This window comes from Rhagoletis zephyria, unplaced genomic scaffold (assembly GCF_001687245.7).
Source record: "Rhagoletis zephyria isolate East Lansing unplaced genomic scaffold, Rhagoletis_zephyria_1.1 Rzeph_scaffold_06100, whole genome shotgun sequence".
Lineage (NCBI taxonomy): Eukaryota > Metazoa > Arthropoda > Insecta > Diptera > Tephritidae > Rhagoletis > Rhagoletis zephyria.
In genome coordinates this window covers 16,542-37,980 of record NW_016163183.1, presented here as the reverse complement: position 1 = coordinate 37,980, position 21,439 = coordinate 16,542, and the positions used below count along the sequence as shown (strand labels likewise).

Below are 21,439 nucleotides of genomic sequence, written 5' to 3'. Positions count from 1 at the left end.
AAAGCAAAAACGTACTTTCTGAAGAAGAAAAATAACAGACTGCGAACTTAAAAGTAGATTTTTGTTGTGTAAATCATTAAGTTTAAATTGGCAAATAAAGTAATAAAATAAAGAATAAAAAATAAATAAAAAAAAAAATTATTTTAAAAAAATTAACAAAATTATTTTTTCTAAATTTGTTAGGGTGCATGCACTTTTTCCAATTATTTGGAACATTTTGGCATTTAAATAGTATCTTGTTTGGCGAATAACAATATATACATACATACATACATTATTATATTTTATGTCTGAAAATTTGTGTATGTAATATACTAAGCATCAATATATCGTTGCCTTAATATAGAAAGGCCCTATCTGACATCGTCGCTGATTTACAAAAAGTCGTAACTAACTAAAAATTGAAAATTTACGTTTTAATTGATTATGATGCATTTGATCGAATTATGTGGCCTCACGGCTTTGTGCATTTCAGCGACGATGTGAGATAGGGCCTTTCTATATTAAGGCAACGATATGTAATATTGCGCTGCGTGCCGATGGATGTTTTCACAGTGCTTGAGCACTCAATTCTTGTAAGGGGATACCTTTGATTCACAGCATCCTATTAAAAAACTATTGTCGTTGGGTAAATTTTTCGTGAATACGGCGACGTACATACACTCGTGGACATGCTAGGCTTGCCATCACTTTTTTTTAATTTAGTAGAATTTCGTAAATTACTAACAAAATTGGTTCTCTTTTAAATATAGTTCCAGCCGCAACAAAAATTATATAAATACATTTACGAGCTTTGTAGAAAATTTTGATAAAGTTATGAAAGATCCAAACTATTTAATAAAAATTTATAGGAAAATTTTCGGTATGCACTTTAATAGCCCACTTAATTTTATTGTAATAATGTGCAGGTTTGAAGTAGCTGGGGCTTACCGTTGAATTTTGAAATTTTTTTTTTGCTGACGGCCTTCTGTAGTTTTTTCTATGCAAGGAATGCTTTTTTATGGGAAAAGTGCGCAACTTTGTATGGAAAATAAATTGTCAAAATATCAACCAAAATGGCCCACTAAAATGCATATGAGAGATTTTCCTACACAATTTTATTAAAATGTTTGAAGTTTTGATGAGAAATTGTTGATTTTTTTACAAAGTTTGAAACCTTTATTTATATAATTTTTGTTGTAGTTTAAACGTCACGTATTTTAAAAAATATATATTTTTTTTTTGTTTACATATTTACAAAATTCTTCCAAATTAAAAAAAGTGGTGGTAAAGTTTCCATGGCCGTGAGTGTATGTTCCATATATTTTACCATTAATTGGGTTTTTGTAGAATATATTTTAATAACTGCTACAGTTTAAAAAAATTCGCAGCGGGCGACTTGATTTTCTTTCGTTAAATGTCAGATAGGGCCTTTCCACGTTAAGGTCCATGCATACATTATTACATAAAAATATAATTTCAAAACTTTTTGCAAAACTCCCGAAAATTCACAAAATTTTCACCTTTTTTTTTTGAGTATGCAGTTTTGTAGCCCATTAAGTTCTAGCATAAAAAATTAAGTTCGGAGTTAGTCTTAATTGAGATTTTTTTTTGGTTGGAGGTGTATTGCATTTTTTCCATATAAAATATTTTCGAAAATTGCGTTAAAAAAAATTGCCAAAAATCAACGGTGATTCGTAGCTACTTAAAACGTCTACTTTATTACAATAAAATTGATTGGGCATACTCAAAAAAAAAAATCTAAAAAATCTGATTAAAAAGTTGAAAATTTGCTGACTTTTGGCGTGTTTTGCACAAAGTTTAGATATTATATTTTAAAATTTTGTTATCACGCCTGAACGGATTTATTATATTCTTATTAAAGTATCGTTTGTATGTTTATTTATATTCTAGTAAAATCTTAGTTGTGATTAAATCCATATTTTCTGCCTGAAAGTCTTACATTTTTTTTACCTTCCTTTTATTAGCTCGGGATGTAACTATGTAATATTGATGCGCCTAAAAGATGCAGCGATTTCTATTCTCAAGTTACATACCTGATGACAGTACGAATGGCAATTATAATAGGGAGGTTCTAGTTTTTTCTTTTAAAACTGATGCTACACTAATAAAAAATAAAACTCTTACTCTTCTTTAATTTCATATCCGACGTTTCGCTTTTTAATTTATGCCGAATTTACACTGGACATTAAAATTACGAAAAATGTGTGCCATTAAAAAATGCCATGTAGAAACGAACATAATAAAAATTTTTATTGACATAACAGCACAGGTATTTTTTGATGCCCAACTTTGTCATTAACATTTGTGTCATTTAATGCCTAGTGGAAATTTGGCATTATTTTTATATAGTTATGTGATCGGATCCTGCAACCGCGCTCTCTTTTCAACAGGAACAATTATCGCCATCGCACTAACTTGGCCACTAATTGTTTCCGTCTCTTTTCTTGCAAATCCTCTCTCTATTTTCTATTTCTCTCTATGCTACTTGAAAATCTGGCGAACTACATTCACATAATTTTTTTGTTATTGCAATTAAGCACTGAAAGTAGATATCGTATTTTAAATCGGGCTTGTACGCACTGAAGACCGAAATATAATACAGCGCAATTACTTTAAATAAACAAATACATAAAATACACAAAATCTACGCAAATATAGCGGAAGCAACGATTCGTTTCCCAGGTGCGTACGACATCCGCTAATGACAAAGCCAACACAAAATGATGGCGTCTGCTTCCATTGCATAAATCGTTGGATTTCAAAGTGTTGGTAGGTAGGACAGTTCACAACTAACATCAACGTTAAACCGCTGAACGTAGCGTCGCTCACAAACTCACTCGCCGTAACCGAATATACAAATTATATAACAATTAAATAAATAAATAAATAAATAAGAAACTGAATAAAAGAACAGTTTTTTACATTAAACACGTATGACTTTTTCTAAAATTGCTACAAATATTCTTAGCTGTTAAAAAATTTTAATAACAGTTTTAGGGGAGTGGAGTTACAGAAAGAAATATTGCAAATAGGAGGAACTAAATACAATAAAAATAAAACTTTGAAAGTAAAATTGCAACCTTACAGTTTTATTTAATATATAGATATGTTGAAAACCAAACACTCGGAGTAAAAACAAAACAAAAAAATAATAATTATTATTGAAATTTTCTATTTTGATTAAAGTAATTGATATTTTATTATATTTTTATATTCACAATTATATTTTGCAGCATAATTTCAAAAGAAATATGTATACTTCTGAAATTTAAGATTTGCAGCATATTTCTTCCACATGAAATGGAAGGATTTAAAAAAAGTTATGAATGAAATTATGAAAGCAAGAAAAACCACTTTACGTGATATTATTTTAGCTTGTTTTTTATAATAAATTTTAATAATTGCATTTGTCACTAACGACTAACATATATTTTCATTTTCGTGAATAATAATAAAACAAATTGACTATATAATAATAAAATGTATGGAAATATTTGTCTTTAAGTTATACGTATGTAATAATTGTGCGCAATTATTATCTTATTGTAGCCAAAACCAGCACCTTTTTGACAAGAATGCATTGAAAATTAAATGTTTTGCGAAAATATGCTATTGGAATCTAAAACTAAGAAATTAAAAAACAATACAATTTACAGTTCTCATATCGAAAGAATGAAATTATTATATATGTAGATAAATCAAGCGACAACATTGGATCCCAATAATCTAAAATAAGCAAATGCAGAATTGATGAAATATAATACATACATAGTAATACCGTTAACCTTTCCAGTAACCATTACAAAAAATATATATTTGATCGTAGCAGGGATTAACGCAAATCAATATAATGGACAACAATTAAATTAAAAATTATTATTCAAATACAACACAATTGTTTTAATGTTCCAACTTATCCTATGATTTCCTTTTAATATAATCGATTTTAATAGCATTATAAACAATATTAACGAAAAAATGGCGACTTATAATTACAATAAACGCAATGACCTAGCTTGCTTAATTTAATTAATTTAAAAAAAATAACTGGACGACTTGTTTGCAAATTTGCCGACGAACAGAACAAACAATTAGAAATGATATTTGTTGACAACAAAATACGAATTAAAATTTATAATTCTTTCGGTGAAAAATTTGGTTCATTCATGTTAGCTTGAAAATATGTTTTCCCGTTATTTTTTTTTTGTGATTCACAAATATTTATACAAACAGATTCCCATTGGTTAAAAAAAAAAAATATTAGAAGCAATATGTAAGTTTATTGAAAGCAAATAAATGCATAAATATGTAATGCGTAATGAAAGTGAAAACAATAAATCAGAAAATTAAGAAAAATATTGTAATATTAATAAAAAAATTTAATATAGTTAAAATAAATCAATACTGTTTTTTTATTTTTTTACGATTGTTAACTTACGCTATAAACAAGGTAAGTCATTACAGTTTTCAAACGCATACATACATACATATTTACTAGGGTGATTGAATTGATTTTTCCAAAGCGGTTTCCATTGTTTTTTTTTTTAATATCTTTTGAAAAGTATTTCCACCTGTGAATAGTCGAATTTAGTCAACTAAGAGCCCAATTTTGTATCGGTGACAAAAATTTTTGTACTGATAAATTAAACTTTTTCATACATTTTTCCATAAAAAATACTGTGACAAGAATTTGTCACTGATACAGAATAGAGCCGTTATAAACAAGTTTTGTGAAATATTAAAATGAAACCTTGAATAAATAAATAAATTTCTTTTATTAGGCTTGCCACCTTTTCGAAAAGTCACACTGATCTAACTTAGTATATATGTATATTATACGAGAATTTTTTGTGAAGGTCATTAGATTTGCACCGTTCTTTTAAATAGTGGAGGTCGAAGTGAAAACCCAGGCCTGCAAATGTGGGTTGTTTTTAATATTTTGAAGTAAAAACGTTGTTATCGGTACAGGGTAGTTTGAAATTTAATGTTATTAAATACCGACACTATGCAAGACCTCGCCGGTAGTACAGTGGTTAAGAAATGTAGTCTGAAAGGCCTCTTGACTCTGAGGAAGGGCTTTCGGCAGGGCTTTTAACGCCTGAAATGACCTACTGGGTAGTTATAAGAAGGATGATAGCATGAACTGCCGGCGAAAATAGGCCACCGAAAGAGATTTCCAATATATCGTCGTATATGACCTCATGGTTGGCCAAAGCGTACACCTGCCGGGGGTGAAGTTGCAAATCCTCAGATGCTGCTTCCACTTCTTCCGCTTATGGAGAAAATTCTATTCAATGGTTTGCTTGCTTTCGGCTTACAATTGTGCACACATCGACTTCGCGTGAAGAGAAAAGTAATTCTACTTTCACAATTTCCTCTTCTGTAGAAATTTTCTTATCCGTCCTAAGATGATTTATTGGCATTTGATACACATGGTCTTAACGAATAGATCTGCGTTTCATTTACATTTCAACCACTTACCTACATATATATATGTGGACATGTGACAAAACAACTCAAGTCTATCTTTCACGGACAAAGAAAATAGCATTTGTTGGCAAAGGTCTTTTAACCATCAGGAAGAGGAATCAATTTTATTTAAATTAAAACATGCAGATGTTGTAAACAGAAATATTTTTAAATAATTTAACATTTCTTTCGAATTGCAACAGACAGACAGACTTAAGTTGTTAAGACAGTATCAATTTGGAAGGAGAGTATATCGATGGCTGAGTGGAAGATCGACCTATCTCGGCAGCCGGTTCGAAAACGCCCTATCTCAGAAAAGAACGCCCTACTTCAGGATTTTATTGAAAAACACTCCATCTCAGAATTTTGTTGAAGAACGCCCTATCTCAGAATTCGGTTCAAAACCGCCCTATCTCAAACGAAAATACATTGAAAATAAGCTGAGATAGGGCGGTTTTGAATCGGCTGCTGAGATAGGGCGTTATTTAACCAAATTCTGGGGTAGGGTGTTTTCCAATCAAATTCTGAAGTAGGGCGTTCTTGAAAAGTTTTCGGAGATAGAACGATATTGTGAGATAGGGCGTTTTGGAACTGGCTGCCGAGATAAGTCGATCCCCCACTCAGCCATCGANAAACGAAAATACATTGAAAATAAGCTGAGATAGGGCGGTTTTGAATCGGCTGCTGAGATAGGGCGTTATTTAACCAAATTCTGGGGTAGGGTGTTTTCCAATCAAATTCTGAAGTAGGGCGTTCTTGAAAAGTTTTCGGAGATAGAACGATATTGTGAGATAGGGCGTTTTGGAACTGGCTGCCGAGATAAGTCGATCCCCCACTCAGCCATCGATATAAAGTGTGGTTAGAACGATGGACAAATAAGGAAAGCGAAAAGCCATTCCCAAAATCAGCAACAGAAGTTCTTGGTAAATGTGACGACTATGTTTTTCCATTGATTAACAAACCTCTCCGCACTCTATTCACACTTCCAGCTACTTCCGAAAGAAGTTTTTCAACCCTTCGCCGGTTAAAAAACATAGTTGCATAGTACCATGAATGAATAAAGACTGATAGGTCTAGCACTTTTACACGTACACTTAGATATTGAAATTGACACTGAAAGGATAATAGAAAGATTCGCAAAAGGAAAGCGCAAAATTTAATTTGCAATTTAAATTATTACAATAAAAATTCTGAATAAGTTAAGTTACTTAATTACATACATCCTTCATTTTACCAACATTGTAAGCAAGAAATAAGTATTTATGGTAAGCAGTGCGCGCTTCCATTCCGAAGGGCCTGGGTTCAAGCCCTGGTCAAAGCAACATCACAAAAATATAGAAAAAAACTCAGTGCGTGTAGTCCCTACGCGCGGAAGAAGTGAAACTTAATAGAGGAAATTCTTCATCTTCATCATCTTCATCTTCATCTTCCTCTTCATCTTCATCTTCATCTGCATCTTCATCTTCATCTTCCTCTTCATCTTCATCTTCATCTGCATCTTCATCTTCATCTTCCTCTTCATCTTCATCTTCATCTGCATCTTCATCTTCATCTTCCTCTTCATCTTCATCTTCATCTGCATCTTCATCTTCATCTTCCTCTTCATCTTCATCTTCATCTGCATCTTCATCTTCATCTTCCTCTTCATCTTCATCTTCATCTGCATCTTCATCTTCATCTTCCTCTTCATCTTCATCTTCATCTGCATCTTCATCTTCATCTTCCTCTTCATCTTCATCTTCATCTGCATCTTCATCTTCATCTTCCTCTTCATCTTCATCTTCATCTGCATCTTCATCTTCATCTTCCTCTTCATCTTCATCTTCATCTGCATCTTCATCTTCATCTTCCTCTTCATCTTCATCTTCACCTTCATCTTCATCTTATCTTTATATTTGTTTTTGATTATATTCTTGTCTTTGAATTAGTCTTTTCCCGCCCAATTAGCGTTTAACGCAGCTATTCGTTTTCTATACCCGTCATATGCTACCTGTACCGTGGCGTTAAATATTTATCGCAAACATAACGGAGCTATAATAATAAGATTTGCTTCAATAATTTGAGTTTAACTTTTTAAACAGGTGGCCACCCTCTTCAGGCACCTCAAAAATATTTTAATTGTGTTTCTGTAAGCTCTTTCTGTACTGTATAGTATTTTAAGCGTAAGACTTTTGTATAATTTAACTAAATTTTACTTTTGAAACAGGTAGCAACCCTCCTACATTTAAGTAGAAAATACAACTTATTCAAAACCATTTCTTTTGATACCCATATTGGGATAATTCGTTTAACTTAATAAATAATTTGAATTTGATTTTCGTATATATGGCAACCCTTTAAAAGACTAAAACCATACTGCACATCTGCAGGTCGAGCCCCTTCATGTGACACCTCATTTTTGAAAATCGTACGAACGATACAGATTTTATGACTTGATGTTAAATATTTTACGCAACCCTCTGCGGCAGAGAAATTTTGAATTCGATTTTCTAACATGTGGCAACTCCTTTCATGGAACTAAGGCTATGGTGTACACCCGAAGGACAAGGCCTTTCATGTGACACCTCATTTTTAAAAATCGAACGAACGATACAGAGTTAATGGCTTGGTGTTAAATATTTAACGCAACCATCTCCGCACTCGATTAAGAAGTTTCACTTCAAAAAGGTTTTTTCTTAACAGCGGTCGCCCCTCGGCAGGCAATGGCAAACCTCCGAGTGTATTTCTGTCAGAAATTTTCTGCCATGAAAAACAGCTTCTCATAAAAATAAGTAAAAGTAACATTTATCGCAAAACACTTCAAACATATATTTGCATGAAAAATAAATTAGGGTTAGATGCCTGTAATTTAACGTTATTTGACAAGTTGATCCCAATCGCACCCAACGTATCCCCCCTGCCTGTATCCACCACTGTAATGTAGATCGTGTCTGCGTCAACCTACGTCTACGCTACGTCGTTGACGCTGTTTGCGAGTGGTCTACTCAATTATGCATGCGCTCTTGACAAACTTGATATGTTATGTTCGCCACTTCAAATATGTATTTGCTGGCAGTTATGCAAAACTAAATCAGTACCGCTTAATCTTATCAGTTTATTTCCTGAAAATTTTCCCACGTCACAAACATTTTTGATGACTGATACCAATAATACAATAGAAAGGAAGGTCGCTTTATTCTATTTTGCTATTTCATGTCAAGATAAATTAATTTTTTATTTGCTGATATTGTACTTTGTCATCCATTCAATAGTCCAGCATTCAAGAGTTGTAGATTTTTAAATAGCTAAAAGTACTAAAATGTATCTAAAAGAAAGTGTAGATTAACAAGGCTGGTACAGTCATTTCTTTGTTTTAAATATGTTATTATTTACATTGTTTTCGATAGTAAATATCATTAGCTCCTTTAGATAATTATACCCTAAAAGGCATATTCGATTATTAACAAAGAGCTTATCTAATATTTTGGAAGTTATTTACACGAACACATGTAAGCATAGAGCCGGCGTAAGTTCGTGAGGCGCTTAAAGTTAAGAATGGATTCATTATTAAGCGCATGAGCCGCTAAGTCTCGATTTTCATTTTGTGCTAGTTTTTGTACACTTGAATTTGAATTTAACTATGACTTTAATATAACTGCGGTTCATTGTAGTAGCACCTGCACTGTACGTTCTTCTATGTTTTTTTACGCTGTGTGCTTCTTATCTAAAAATTCGTATTTTACAAAACGTACACCTTGAACTGTCTGAGCAGTGGCGTTTGTTAAATGGCAAGCAAAAAGCAGCATATTTCTTGGTTGTACCTTCCAGGCGAAACGCATAAACACGCACGAGTAGAGTGTTAGCGCTGAAAATAAAAGATAATGATGATTAATAAATCACTATCACAAAAAATAAAAAGCAAAGAGATAATGTTAACAAGCGCCTGTGAGCATTGCTCATTTGAACAATCGGTGAGTTTCAATTAAAATACAACTATTTGCTGATCATGAGCTGCATTCAAATAAAGCTAACACACGTTTATTATCTTACAAATGAACATACATATGAATGTATAAGTTTTCGAATAGAACAATTGGGAATTAGATTTATAAGATAGACCCGCACAGAGGCCCACCGGTTGAACAAGTACTAGCATGCATAATTGAGCTAAAATAGTGGGCATTGAAATTATTAATGAAAGTACATACATATGTATATGCTGGTGACGAGTGTAAGGTGATTTTCCGTTATCGGTGAATTCGGTGATTTTATAATCACCGCGATTGTGAAGTGCAATTGCGATTGCCGTGTTTGAATCGGAATTTCAGAGAAATAGTAGAGAAAATTAACTTTGAATGCTTCCAAAATTATCGTACAGGTATTTTCAAACTTTTTATTTCAAGAATGGTAAAAATATGAATTTTTGAAACAAATAAACGTAAAACTCGTTTACCACATTTGTTAAAAATAATACTGCAGCTACTTACAAGTACAAATCCTTTGCAGCATAAATGAACATGTGGTGAGTTTTTTTTTGCAATATACACTGCTAAAGTTTTTTTTTGTTAATTTATAATACTACTTTTCGCTTTCTAATTTTGAACCGAATCGGACCACAAAAAAAGGGGTCGCCAAATATCTCGTCTTCTGCACCACCCATTGAACAAAATTTTTTCTTTCATATAATATACATTCTACATATTGCTAGCGCTGTTTTTTTCATAGGTTGTATTATCATTGTTATTATTATATAAGCTTTCTTAAAATAAAATAAAAATATTCTACATATGAACAAAGTCAGACAATAAATGCGTGAAATATCGCTCATCACCAGCAGTAAGTGCATAAGATAATTTAGGTAGGCCTTCTTAAGTAAAGCCATTATAAAAGCATACAGACGGCAGCATTGATTCGGATCAACTCGGGAATTAACTGCAGTTGATCCGAATTAAGTCCGAGTTAATCCGGATCAACGCTGCCGTCTGTTTAAGCTTTAAGAATCCTACCCAAGAAGGGCTGAAAAAGGGCTTCGTTGCATGCCTTCTAGAAGGGCTTATCCATTTACACTTTACGGGAATGCATTACAAATGAGTTTGAATAAACATTTTAAGTTGCAATAACACATATTTTTGGTATAATCCTTAAGCAAATACTTTAAAGATATATGATTTCTATAAACTAAAGAAGGAACTTTAAAAGAACTCCTCCTAAAGGCCTTCTTCTTTCGGAAAGGCTTTTAAATGTATGCATTTGCGTGTGCACGTATTCAACTATCCTAACTAAAACAGAACGCTTTTATCCGTATTGACCAACTTACCAAGGGTCATCCTGCCGGAGATGAATTTCGGGTCCTTTTTAAAATCTGCAATTGCTGCAAGCGGAATTCCCCAATTAGCCACTGGCCCCCAAAAATGTGTGCTACGCGAGATTATTAGAAGAAATAAAATAGCATTTATGAAATGTAACATATAAGATGTTCAAACCTCATTAAATAATCACGAAACTCCTTGCTCTTAAGGCTGTTCACCAATCTGCCGACAAGGTTTTTATTAGGTGCCCGTTGTGCCATCTTTATGTTGTCTTTCTAGTCTGGTTTGATGGAATCACTTCACTGGCTGATCTAGCTCGACGTCTACAGACTGGGAAATTAAATGTAAATATTAATTTTATATTACAAAATTGTTATCCAAATTTGACTTTCTTTTTCTATTACACTGCCATATAATAGGTATATTAAATACCTATGCTACACTTTAAAAGATTAGGATGGCGATAGCTACCTTTTCCCGCAACACGTTATGTAAATGACAATGTCGAAACGGCTAGCGACAATTAAATGCCCACCAAAACAACTCGAATCCGAACCAGACAGTTCACTTGAACACAAGCAAATATTTGCAAACATCAATCAGCTGCCAAAGTATTTGACGTCTAAAATAATAAAAGTCATCTGGTCACCTCACTACGCGCGGTTATGCCAGAGTTAAACAATTTTTAAATTTAGGTAAAATCTTTACATTCTGATGGTGTGTACTGAAAGTGTTCACAATTTATATGTTTGTTTGCCTTTCTGCGAAGAACGTAACGCTATGTTAATCTATATTAATGTTTTTTGCTTCCACTAAAAGCAAAATTAATATTCGTATTCACAATGTGCACACCGAAACTTGGTACTAGCGATGTTCTGAATTGTCGGTACCCAAAACTCGGTACCCAAGACTTAAATAATAGATTTCGACACCCAATACTTAAATTTTGGTACCCGATACCGATTCATTACATTAAACCCTTCGCCATGGAACAAATGCAGAATACCTACAATTCTCAAAAAAAAAAAATCATATGGGGATCGATAGAGATCATTGACGTGATCGTTGCGGGATATTTTTTTTTTGAGAAACAACAACTACAACAATTATTAAAGGCCAAAGTTCCAATTAGGCATATTTTTAAAACAATATTTCTTGAAAACGCTTTCCTGCGTAGGAAGTCTTCGACCGCACTTAGGGATTATTACCCTCACGAAGTAGAATTATCTTTCTGTATTGCGAAGCATAGGCGCTGAACACCTTTTGCAGAGAACACCTTTCTGCGTAGGCCGCACTTATGGATTATAAGAGGCATATGTACAAACATGTACATCAAATTAAGGAGAATTAAATTCTCTATCGAATGGCATCAAAATCCTGCAAATCCATGAAGAGGTTTCCAACAAATATTGATTTAACAAGTGCTTAATTTAAAGTTTGACCTTCAATAATTGTGGTTGTTGTTGCCGTTTCCCAAAAAAAAAAAAAAATATACCGCTACGCTCACCTCAATGATCCCTATCGATCCCAATATGATTTTTTTAATTTTGAGAATTGTAGGTATTCTGCTTTTATGCCCTTCGCCATTATATGCATTTCAAGTTTATAAAAAGCTTTCATTACTGCATTAGTTAGGTTGTTCCGTAACCAGTTAGGTTAGCGACAAGTTTCGCATCGATGTCGCACTTATTTACGTAAAATATTTCATATGATACGTCAACAAAACCGATACCGATTCGAAAATTGTCTCTAACTGGTTAGAGAATCTGCCCGCAGGCCTACAAAAATGAAATCCTCCGATTCAGCTGGAACAAAAATGCTTCAAAGAAGCAAGAGTTTCCCTGTATTATGGCCTCGAACCGACATACATATTTACATCTTTCATTTGAATCAGTATTAAAAGCTCTATTGGCTCCTACTCTCGGGTTTTGATATGCGAGTCTCCCCTGAACCGTTTTTTCCATATTTTTGGCCTATGCGCGCTCTTATTCGAAACCAAAATGTTTCGGTACCAAGTATCGAGAGTATAGAATACTTTTTAAATCGGTACCGATCAGTACTTAAGTGTATTGACTTAGCACATCACTACTGGTACTCGGTGTAGGAATGAAACGATACGAGTAAATACAAGAACACACTCGATACTTTTCGATCGATACCAAGCAATTTTGGCATCGGTACATTTGAACCAAGTACTGAGTAGGTATCGAAAAACAAATACTCGTATCGAAACCCGATACTAAGGCAAATGTGGCTTCGGCAATTCTTCGTCCATTGTTGTTTCGAATATTAAGCGCCCATTGTTCTTTATAGCTGTTAAATTGCCAACCAACAAATGCGACACAGTCGATATAGTGCAAAGAATACACGCTCCAATTTCTTCACCAAAGTCGATGTAAAGCGACTATACACGGTCGAACTGTTCGAATGGAAGAGTGACTGGATGAATGTTCAGTACAGACATATCAACCAGTGCTGCCGCGTCCAAAAATAGAATTTAACAAAATCTTTCAAAAAGTTTAACAAATCCAGTTAAAATTAAAATATAGTTTGGAGTTTACGATACCCAGATAATGGTTAGCTTATGGCATAAAATAAAAAATTTAATAACTTACTTAGTTCATAAGGAATACCTTCATAGCCAAAAGTATCGATATAAGTAGATATAGATACCTTAGATCCGATATTCTTCAGGTATCGATATTTTTCTTCGATATTACTTCCAAGTAAAAGTATCGATACCTGCATGGTATCGCTCATCCCTAGCTCGGTGTTCGGTAATTTTTTCCCATGTATTTTCTTTGCGTAAGTCTGGGTTCAGACAGAGAAACTTTTGTCACGGCAGCTTGTTACTTGTGGCAAAGAACGTAAATCTAGTTATATAGATTTACGTTCTTTGCTTGCCGGAAAAAGAGTGGCGAGGAATGAAGAAGGGCACCGAACAAATGTAAAAACCGTAACACTAACACGTAACAGCAAAACAAATACATGAATCAGTGTTTTGACGACATCGTTTAGTTAGTATCGTTTGAACGGCTATCGTTTCAAAGTTACGTGATTCATGCCCTGAATTCTACTGCAGATGTAAGAATTTCATTATTTTCGTTTGTTAACTGTGATAAGTCGTATGTTCGTCGTCTGTTCATTGTAAACCGTATAAACATATAATTGTGTAAATCTTATAAACAGACGTAACTATTATAAGAGAAAATAATAAAAGTCAATCAATAATTATTATATTAAGATAAATATTTTTGGAGTCTTCTATAATTGTTATTGAAGGACTTAAATTATAAAAGTCCTTTCATAATAATTATGAGAGCGCTAAATATTTTTAAGTCTTCTAAGACTTTTATCTTAAGACTTATATTATAAAAGCTTTTTCATAATAATTATCATGGAGATAAATATTTTTAGGTTTTCAAAGTCTTTTATTTGAAAATTTATATTATAAAAGTGTTTTCATAATAATTATGAGGGCGAAAAAATTGTTTAACTCTTAATAGACGGGCAGCATTTCAGGATTAGTTGGGCACCAGTTCGGGGCTAGGTGGTGGCCAGTGCGGGGCTAGTTCGGGGGTAGTTTGGGAACAGTTGGGACTTGGTTTTGGACCCGTTCGGGACTATACACAAAATTTTTCCGCACTGATAATTACTATTAAAAGACTTGTATAATATAAGTCTCAAAATAAAAGTCTTAGAAGACTAAAAAATATTTATCTCAATGATAAGTATATAAGTCTTAAAAAAACACTGTATGGCAAAATCAACTTTTTTCTGGGTATTGGGCCAAACCAATTTTTATTTAAGAGATTGAGTCATAGGTAAAAAAGTAGTTTCTCCGTTTTTCGAAGTTAGCCTCCGAAATCGGGATATGGGCCTTCGCTATTCTGACTGGAGCTGGAGCTGGTGGTATTGCTCAACGTCATTTTACACAGCCGTATTGCTTTCGCGGGGATACTAAGTTCAGACATCGCGGCATAAAGGCAACTTCTCTTCGTGCTGTCGAAAGCGACTTTGAAATCGACAAATAGATGGTGTGTGTCGATCCTATTCTCGCGGGTCTTTTCCAAGATTTGGCGTATTGTGAATACCTGATCTATGGTGGATTTGCCCAGCCTAAAGCCACACTGATAAGGTTCAATCAGTTCGTAGACGGTGGGCTTCAGTCTTTCGAAAAGACTTTATAACCTATGCTTAGAAGGCTGATTCCGCGGTAGTTGATGCGAATGGCGGGGTCGCCTTTCTTGTGGTTGGGCAGAGCACACTTAAATTCCAGTCGTCGGGCATGCGTTCATCTGACCATATTCTGCATACGAGCTGATGCATGCACCTCATCAGCTCCTCGCCGCCGTACTTGAATAGCTCGGCTGGCAGGCCGTCAGCTCCAGCAGCTTTGTTGGTTTTCAGCCGCTAAATCGCTATTCGAGCCTCGTCATAGTCAGGCGGTGGGACAGCTACTCCATCATCATCGACTGGGGGGGTTCGTGCTCTCCACTACTTTCAGCGCTGCTACCACTCAGTAGGTTGTAAAAGTGTTCCCTACACAATTTAAGTACATTTTGGACATCGGTCATTAGGTCGCCATTGTTGTTCTTACAGGAGTTCGTCCCGGTCTTGAAACCTTCCGTAAGTCGCCTAACCCTCTGGTAGAATTTTCGGGCGTTCTTTCCGTCGGCCAGCATCTCAAGCTCTGTGTACTCACGTATTTCGGCTGCTGACTGTGCCTCACAGATCAGTTGTGCCCGACGAAGTCTTAAGTGACTAATGCATGACATTCGCTACGGGGGATATTTATTTTAAAGAAAACACAGACATTCATTTCTATCATTTATTGTTACTTATTTTCGTTTTTTTTTTTGGTAAGTTATTTTGTTAAAAAATATACTTAAAGTAGAGCATTTCTCATACATAACCGCAGTATCTTTTATTACAATTGCTTGCTTGCATAATTTTAAACGCATAGAAATGGTGGCGATAAGCTAGAAATTTAATTAGCTTACAATTCTTGAACTGCTAAAGAAAATATTTGGCCATTTTTACATTTATTTCACGTACACGTACAAACATACATAATTTGCAATCTTTAGCTTACACTTCATTTTGTTTTTGCAATTAAGTCTAAACATATTTTCTTTAACAGCGTCTCAAAATATTAATACTTCTCATTGCTTAGAAAAATACTTATGGCTTTAAAACCATCTACTGGCTACTTGGAAGTTAATTTCGTAATAAAGTTACGCTTGACATACGACATAAATACATGAATAACAATTTAAAAAATGTACATATTTATAAACTTCTAAATAAAAGTTATTTGTTTTGCAATTTTAATACATAAAACATATTTAAAAGTTTAATCAAAATACTGTTTATATGATAGCAGTCCATAGCACTTGGTGTGGGTTATTAATATTTATTGGTTTCCGATAAAAGGGTGTTCTTTACTATCATGCCTATATATCGATTTTTATTTTACTCAAAATCTTCCTTAAGAAATCGAATTAAAAAGCTAAACATTTTTCCGAAAGTTTGTTGATTTTGTTTTTTTAAATATTGCTCAAAGTTTGAAACTTAGATTTATGTATATGGTTTTGTTAAAGAATAAACTATCCATTCCAGTGTTATGTGCCTTTTTGGGACCCGAACCATTCTGTGGGCTCGGTCGGTCCTCTTCAAGAGGCCTAATTACTGAGTAGGTACACTCTGAACGCTCTTAGTGCTGCGGATAAGACGGGGCAGGGGCGGATGCCAAAGGGGAGGGCCATAGACAGACCACTAAGAGAAATTTTCGTTTTCAAATTTGTATGGAACGTTTTACATTTAAAAACGTTTTGACCCAGGTTTTGAAACTACAATATTTATTTATGCTTTGAGATCGAAAATTTTCAAGACAACTTCTAAAATCTACACTTGTTTTTGACACACACGTTTTCAAAGCATTTTTAAAAACGATCATTTGGTAATTGAAAATGGGCTTGTTTAAATTATATTCTAAAACGTTTCCTTCTCGTTTAAAAAAAAAATGTGTTTTCAAATATGATATTAAAATATTATTTTTTTTAAATCACAAAGTAATTTGGTATATATGTACATACATTGTCAATTTTTTTTTTATATTTACTTATAAATACCCAGCCAGCAAGGAAACAAGGAAAGGTACATTTTGCGAACACTTGTTTTACGAGGGATTCTCGATTGGAAAAGAAGTTGGAGGAAGACTCGTAAACGATAAAACAAAAAAGTGTAATAGAAAGATGCTTGTAGTAACTTGTCAGCACAAGAAAAAGTTTTCATTTTGTTGGAAATTTTTCTTGACCCACAATATTTTATACTGTATAATATTCGAATACAAATTCTTTTTCGATCCGTTTACGACTGTTCGTTGGAGCTCCATAATTCCAAGCGAAAAAGTACTCGAAATGGTAAACTGCTATCATAAACGACTTTTTATCTGGTTTTTCATCGAGAAAATTTCGACATTTACGAGCTCGTTTACGATGATTTTGCTGGTTGGGTAAGTTACAAGACTAAATCAAGAAAATACAGATGTTTTACTTACATACATATATCTGTACATAGTATAAAGAAAAGTCGGGATTTTTTCTACGCGGTATTCTCGAAAACTACTGAACGGATTTTGACGAAATTTTCTCTAATATGCTCTGGTATCGACAGAAGAGTCACCTGTTTTATTTAGAATTTTAATAGGGTTGCCACTTGTCTAAAAAACTATAAGATCCGCACCGTTCGTTGGATTACATAATATAAGATGAGGTGTCAAATGAAAGGGATTGCCCTTTACAAAAGCACTTTTTTGATTAGGGGTGCCACCTGTTAATAAAATTACATAAAAAAAGGCTTAGCCTCTATATGTACAATAATGTATTATTTTTCTAAGTAGGGCTGCCACCTATTAAAAAGTTAAAAAATTTTCGCCGTTCGTTGGATTACAAAATGAGATGCCAAATGAAAGGGCCTGGTCTTGAGATGTACAAAAGCTATTTAAAAATTACTATCTTCTATACATAGTATAAAGGAATTCGAGATATTTTAACCACGTTAATCCCAAAAACTACTGAACGGATTTATGCGAGATTTTTTAAGTATCATCTGTAATGATAGGAATATTATACATATTTAGTACTTTAAATCCCTATAGGGTTGCCAGCTGTCTAAAAAAATATTAAATCCGTACTGTTCGTTGGATTACATGAAATGAGGTGTCAAATAAAAGGGCTCGGCTTATAGATGTTCAATAATGTATTACTGGCTAGTATATTTCAGGACGAATGGATAAGGATTGAGCCAAGAGCTTGTGTGAGCAAATCCAATTTTTGGCAGCCAATGTCAGTTACGCGGTTTTGCAGAGTGACGATACGCGGTTTTGTACTTTAAACGACGATATGTATGTAAGAAGATTTTTAAATTCTAAAGCAAAACATTTTAGTTTTAAATATTTTTCATACTTAATTGACTGAAAATAAATTTACAATTTAATTTAAAATATTCAAAATTGGCGTTATTTTTTCATTTCGTTTGTTCTCCTCCCTCGAAAATAAAATATATTATAAGGTTCGTTTTCGTTTTGCGAATGTTTCGTTTTAAAGCCGTAAATACAAATACTGACCTTTTTATTCTGTATGAAGTAAGACTTTGTCAAAAAATTTTGTTTTACATTTTCTTTTAAAAACTTGCGTTTACCCCTTTCATTTTCTGCCAGACTCTTTGGCTAAAGGCCCCGCCATATAGAAATTCTTTTCTGCGTTACAGGGATGCTTTTGACTGACATCTAAGTTACATAACTCTTTGATTTTGAATAGAAGGCGCCACCTTGACAACGCATCCATTTCTGCAACTGATAAAAATCGCCCAACTCTCTACTTTTGAGGTACGTCATTGCGGCAAAACAGCAATGTAAGGAACAAAATAAAACCAGCGGAATTTTGGCCATTCAAATTGAGCCGTTTTGTTTGCGGCAACGTTTTCATTGTGCCGCCTCGCTATGTTCTGTGCGGTTTGTTAGTCAAAACCATCCCTGCGACGCAGAAAAGATTTTTCTGTCCAGAACCGACTGCGATTTCGCATGCACCGAATAGGTGTGACCACAGCGTCGGAATGCCCCAGCTCTGCCTCGAAGACGATAATAATTCAGAACATATTCTCTGCTAATGTCCGGCTTTGGTCAGGCAAAGATTGATCAATTTTAAAGCACCAATTGTCGAATCCTTTTGTTATAAAGAATTCATCCACCATAACTTTTTTAGGAATCATTTGGGCAGCCGAAGGTTTCTTGTACACACTGGGTTAGGGATTCTCTCTTTAAGAGATACAAAGGATCTATCAGGTCGCACTAGCTACACAGGACCATAAAGCCTTCTAACCCTGCACCACAAACGGGACTAGGTGTATCCTCTGATTTTGATGTCGCTGAATTGAAATCCGGTGTTCGTTTGACCCCATCAGGTCAGAATCAAGGGCAATTCAAGGTCTACGGCCTTTAATGTTTTAAGTTGCATATAGTCCCAGCTCACCTGGCTTGAAGTATTCGTTACGTCATTGTCATTCGAGTGGTTGACCTTATATGATCGTCTAGAAATATTCTCCATTAAATTAAGTAAAACCGATGAACGGACGAAAAGATTTCGCAAGAGAGTAGTGCTTTTTTCTTAGCTTAAAAATGCACTGTACATGGGCTTTTGCTCCATGCTTGCGGGAAATACATACCTATGTCCATTAGTGTGGTCCACACAAAAGTAAAGTCAGAATTTTAATGCTTTCACCACCTAGGATTATTCTGTACAGAAAAAATACTACCCTGCCCACCTTTAGTTCATACATTCTTTCAATCTTGAAATACAAATATTTCAATGTGTTGAAATTAAAAAAGGTGGGTAAAATAAATAAATAAATATTGGGGAAAAGCAAGTTTTTGTGGAAATGGTATGGAATTCTTGAAAATACATATATTTTTTTCGGTACAAAAAAAAATATATATATATATATTGGAAGTCTGCTGAAGAAAAATATTGATTTTTAAAAATTCTATACCATTTCTAAGAAAAATTGCTTTTTCCTATATAAACTAGATGGAACCCTACTGGAAAGTTTGTGGTAAAACTACAAAGGACCCTTTTTCGCGATTCTGGTGTACCTGTTGTCTATAAGTTTTATCGACACCTGATATTCAATTGTTCCTCTAGCTAATACTCTGCGAATTAGGTGTAAATAATTTTTTATTTTTTATTTCACTAATTTCATAATGATTTATTTATTCGAAATATGTTGGTAGAAGTCTTAAAATATAATGATCTTGTAATCCCGCCGGAAAAATCGCTACTTTTTTGGTGATGCAGTCTAATGTGCATATACATATGTTCATACATGTAAGTTTGCATTTTCCTTATATAACGTCGAAATATGCCTCCATGAAAGTGAAATTAATGGGGAAGTTATTTAAGTTAAAAAAAAAGTATTTATTCCAGAAGAAAAGGTGGGTAGCCACTGTGGCCAATGGTAAAGATCCGGAGGGTGCATCAGACTAGGCCGAGCATACTTTGAACAGCATACAGCATACATTTAGGCGCGGTGTTAGCAGACGTTTTGAAGAATACAGTCTATTGTAAAAAATACTGAACTGAAAACAAGCGAAAGATTAAGAAAACAATTAGGCGAATAAAAATGAAAATTACAAACCTTAATATGTATTTAATTTTTTCCCTCCTCTAACAAAAGATTACTATCTAAGTAACTTTAAAGACAAGAGAGATTCAATTGAAGTGTGCATCTTCAAATAAACAAACGAAATCGGATAAAAATCAAGGCTCATTGAACACTCAGCAGCAAGAGAGCAGCTGATTTAGTTTTGTTCATGCTTATGGTCACTGCATTGTCAATCTTTGTTTATTTTCTCCTGTAAAAAACATCCAACAACAAAAGTCCGGTGAATTGTCATCTGTTCTCTCATAAGAGAAAAATATACAGAATTGTACGGGAACAGAAGATTTGCAGAAACTTGCAAGTTAGACGAGCAGCTGACTGAATTTCTCCTTCTCTCTCTCTTTCTCAATTCCCCCTGCTTTGAAAGTATTTTGCGTACGGCAACGCAAAACGCTGATCGTTTTTGATAACTTTCAATAATTAACAGGTACGCAAACTCAACTAGGGTTAAATTTTATTTACATACTCGCTTTGGTTGGGCTAGGTTTTTGGCACAGCAGGTGTTTTTAGGTTTAGGTAGAAATATCTCCAACAAATTATATAATAGAAGAAATACCAATGTTGTAATATCTAAATTTTAACTATCTAATTTCTTACGAATAATAACTCTAATACTATTCCACAACATGTTCTAATGCAATTATCATACATTAGGGATGTTTCGAATGCCATATTTTTCACATTCGCGAGTGCTAATGCGAATTTTCGGAATGCGAATGTTAGGAATAACATTTAAAAAAGCTATAATCAAATTAAGTCATCGTTTTTATCACTTAAATATTTTCGTAAATTATTACAACATTGAAGTGCTTAACTTATACAGTGTTTTAATCCAGTAGCCAAAGTTCAAAAGGGGTATATTATATTTAAAAAAAAAAAGTAATTTTGTTGCTTTTCTCCCATGAGGCGATTTCTTAGAGGCTTGTATGTAGGGCCAGCCCCACTGAGCAATTGCTCAC

At 33.9% G+C, this 21,439-nt stretch overlaps 1 protein-coding gene across 1 annotated transcript; it reads right to left on the bottom strand.

Moving 5' to 3' along the window:
• Positions 1-8,238: 8,238 nt before the first annotated feature.
• On the bottom strand, positions 8,239-11,385 carry LOC108372854 (mitochondrial pyruvate carrier 1-like). Its single transcript, XM_017628646.1, has 4 exons — positions 11,232-11,385; positions 10,935-11,090; positions 10,769-10,869; positions 8,239-9,316 (listed from the first exon to the last, which is right to left on the bottom strand). The coding sequence occupies exons 2-4, from the start codon at positions 11,018-11,020 to the stop codon at positions 9,156-9,158; spliced, it is 348 nt and encodes a 115-aa protein (XP_017484135.1). The 5' UTR covers positions 11,021-11,090; positions 11,232-11,385; the 3' UTR covers positions 8,239-9,155.
• Between the last annotated feature and the right edge of the window lie 10,054 nt (positions 11,386-21,439).

What these genes read in the sequence shown, in the direction of transcription:
- LOC108372854 (XM_017628646.1), bottom strand. Translation starts at nt 11,020, where the DNA reads ATGGCACAACGGGCACCTAATAAAAACCTTGTCGGCAGATTGGTGAAC. An exon ending in TTTCGTGATTATTTAATGAG is followed by an intron (nt 10,870 to 10,934) that starts GTTTGAACATCT and finishes AATCTCGCGTAG; the next exon opens with CACACATTTTTGGGGGCCAG. An exon ending in CTCCGGCAGGATGACCCTTG is followed by an intron (nt 9,317 to 10,768) that starts GTAAGTTGGTCA and finishes TTTTATTTTCAG; the next exon opens with CGCTAACACTCTACTCGTGC.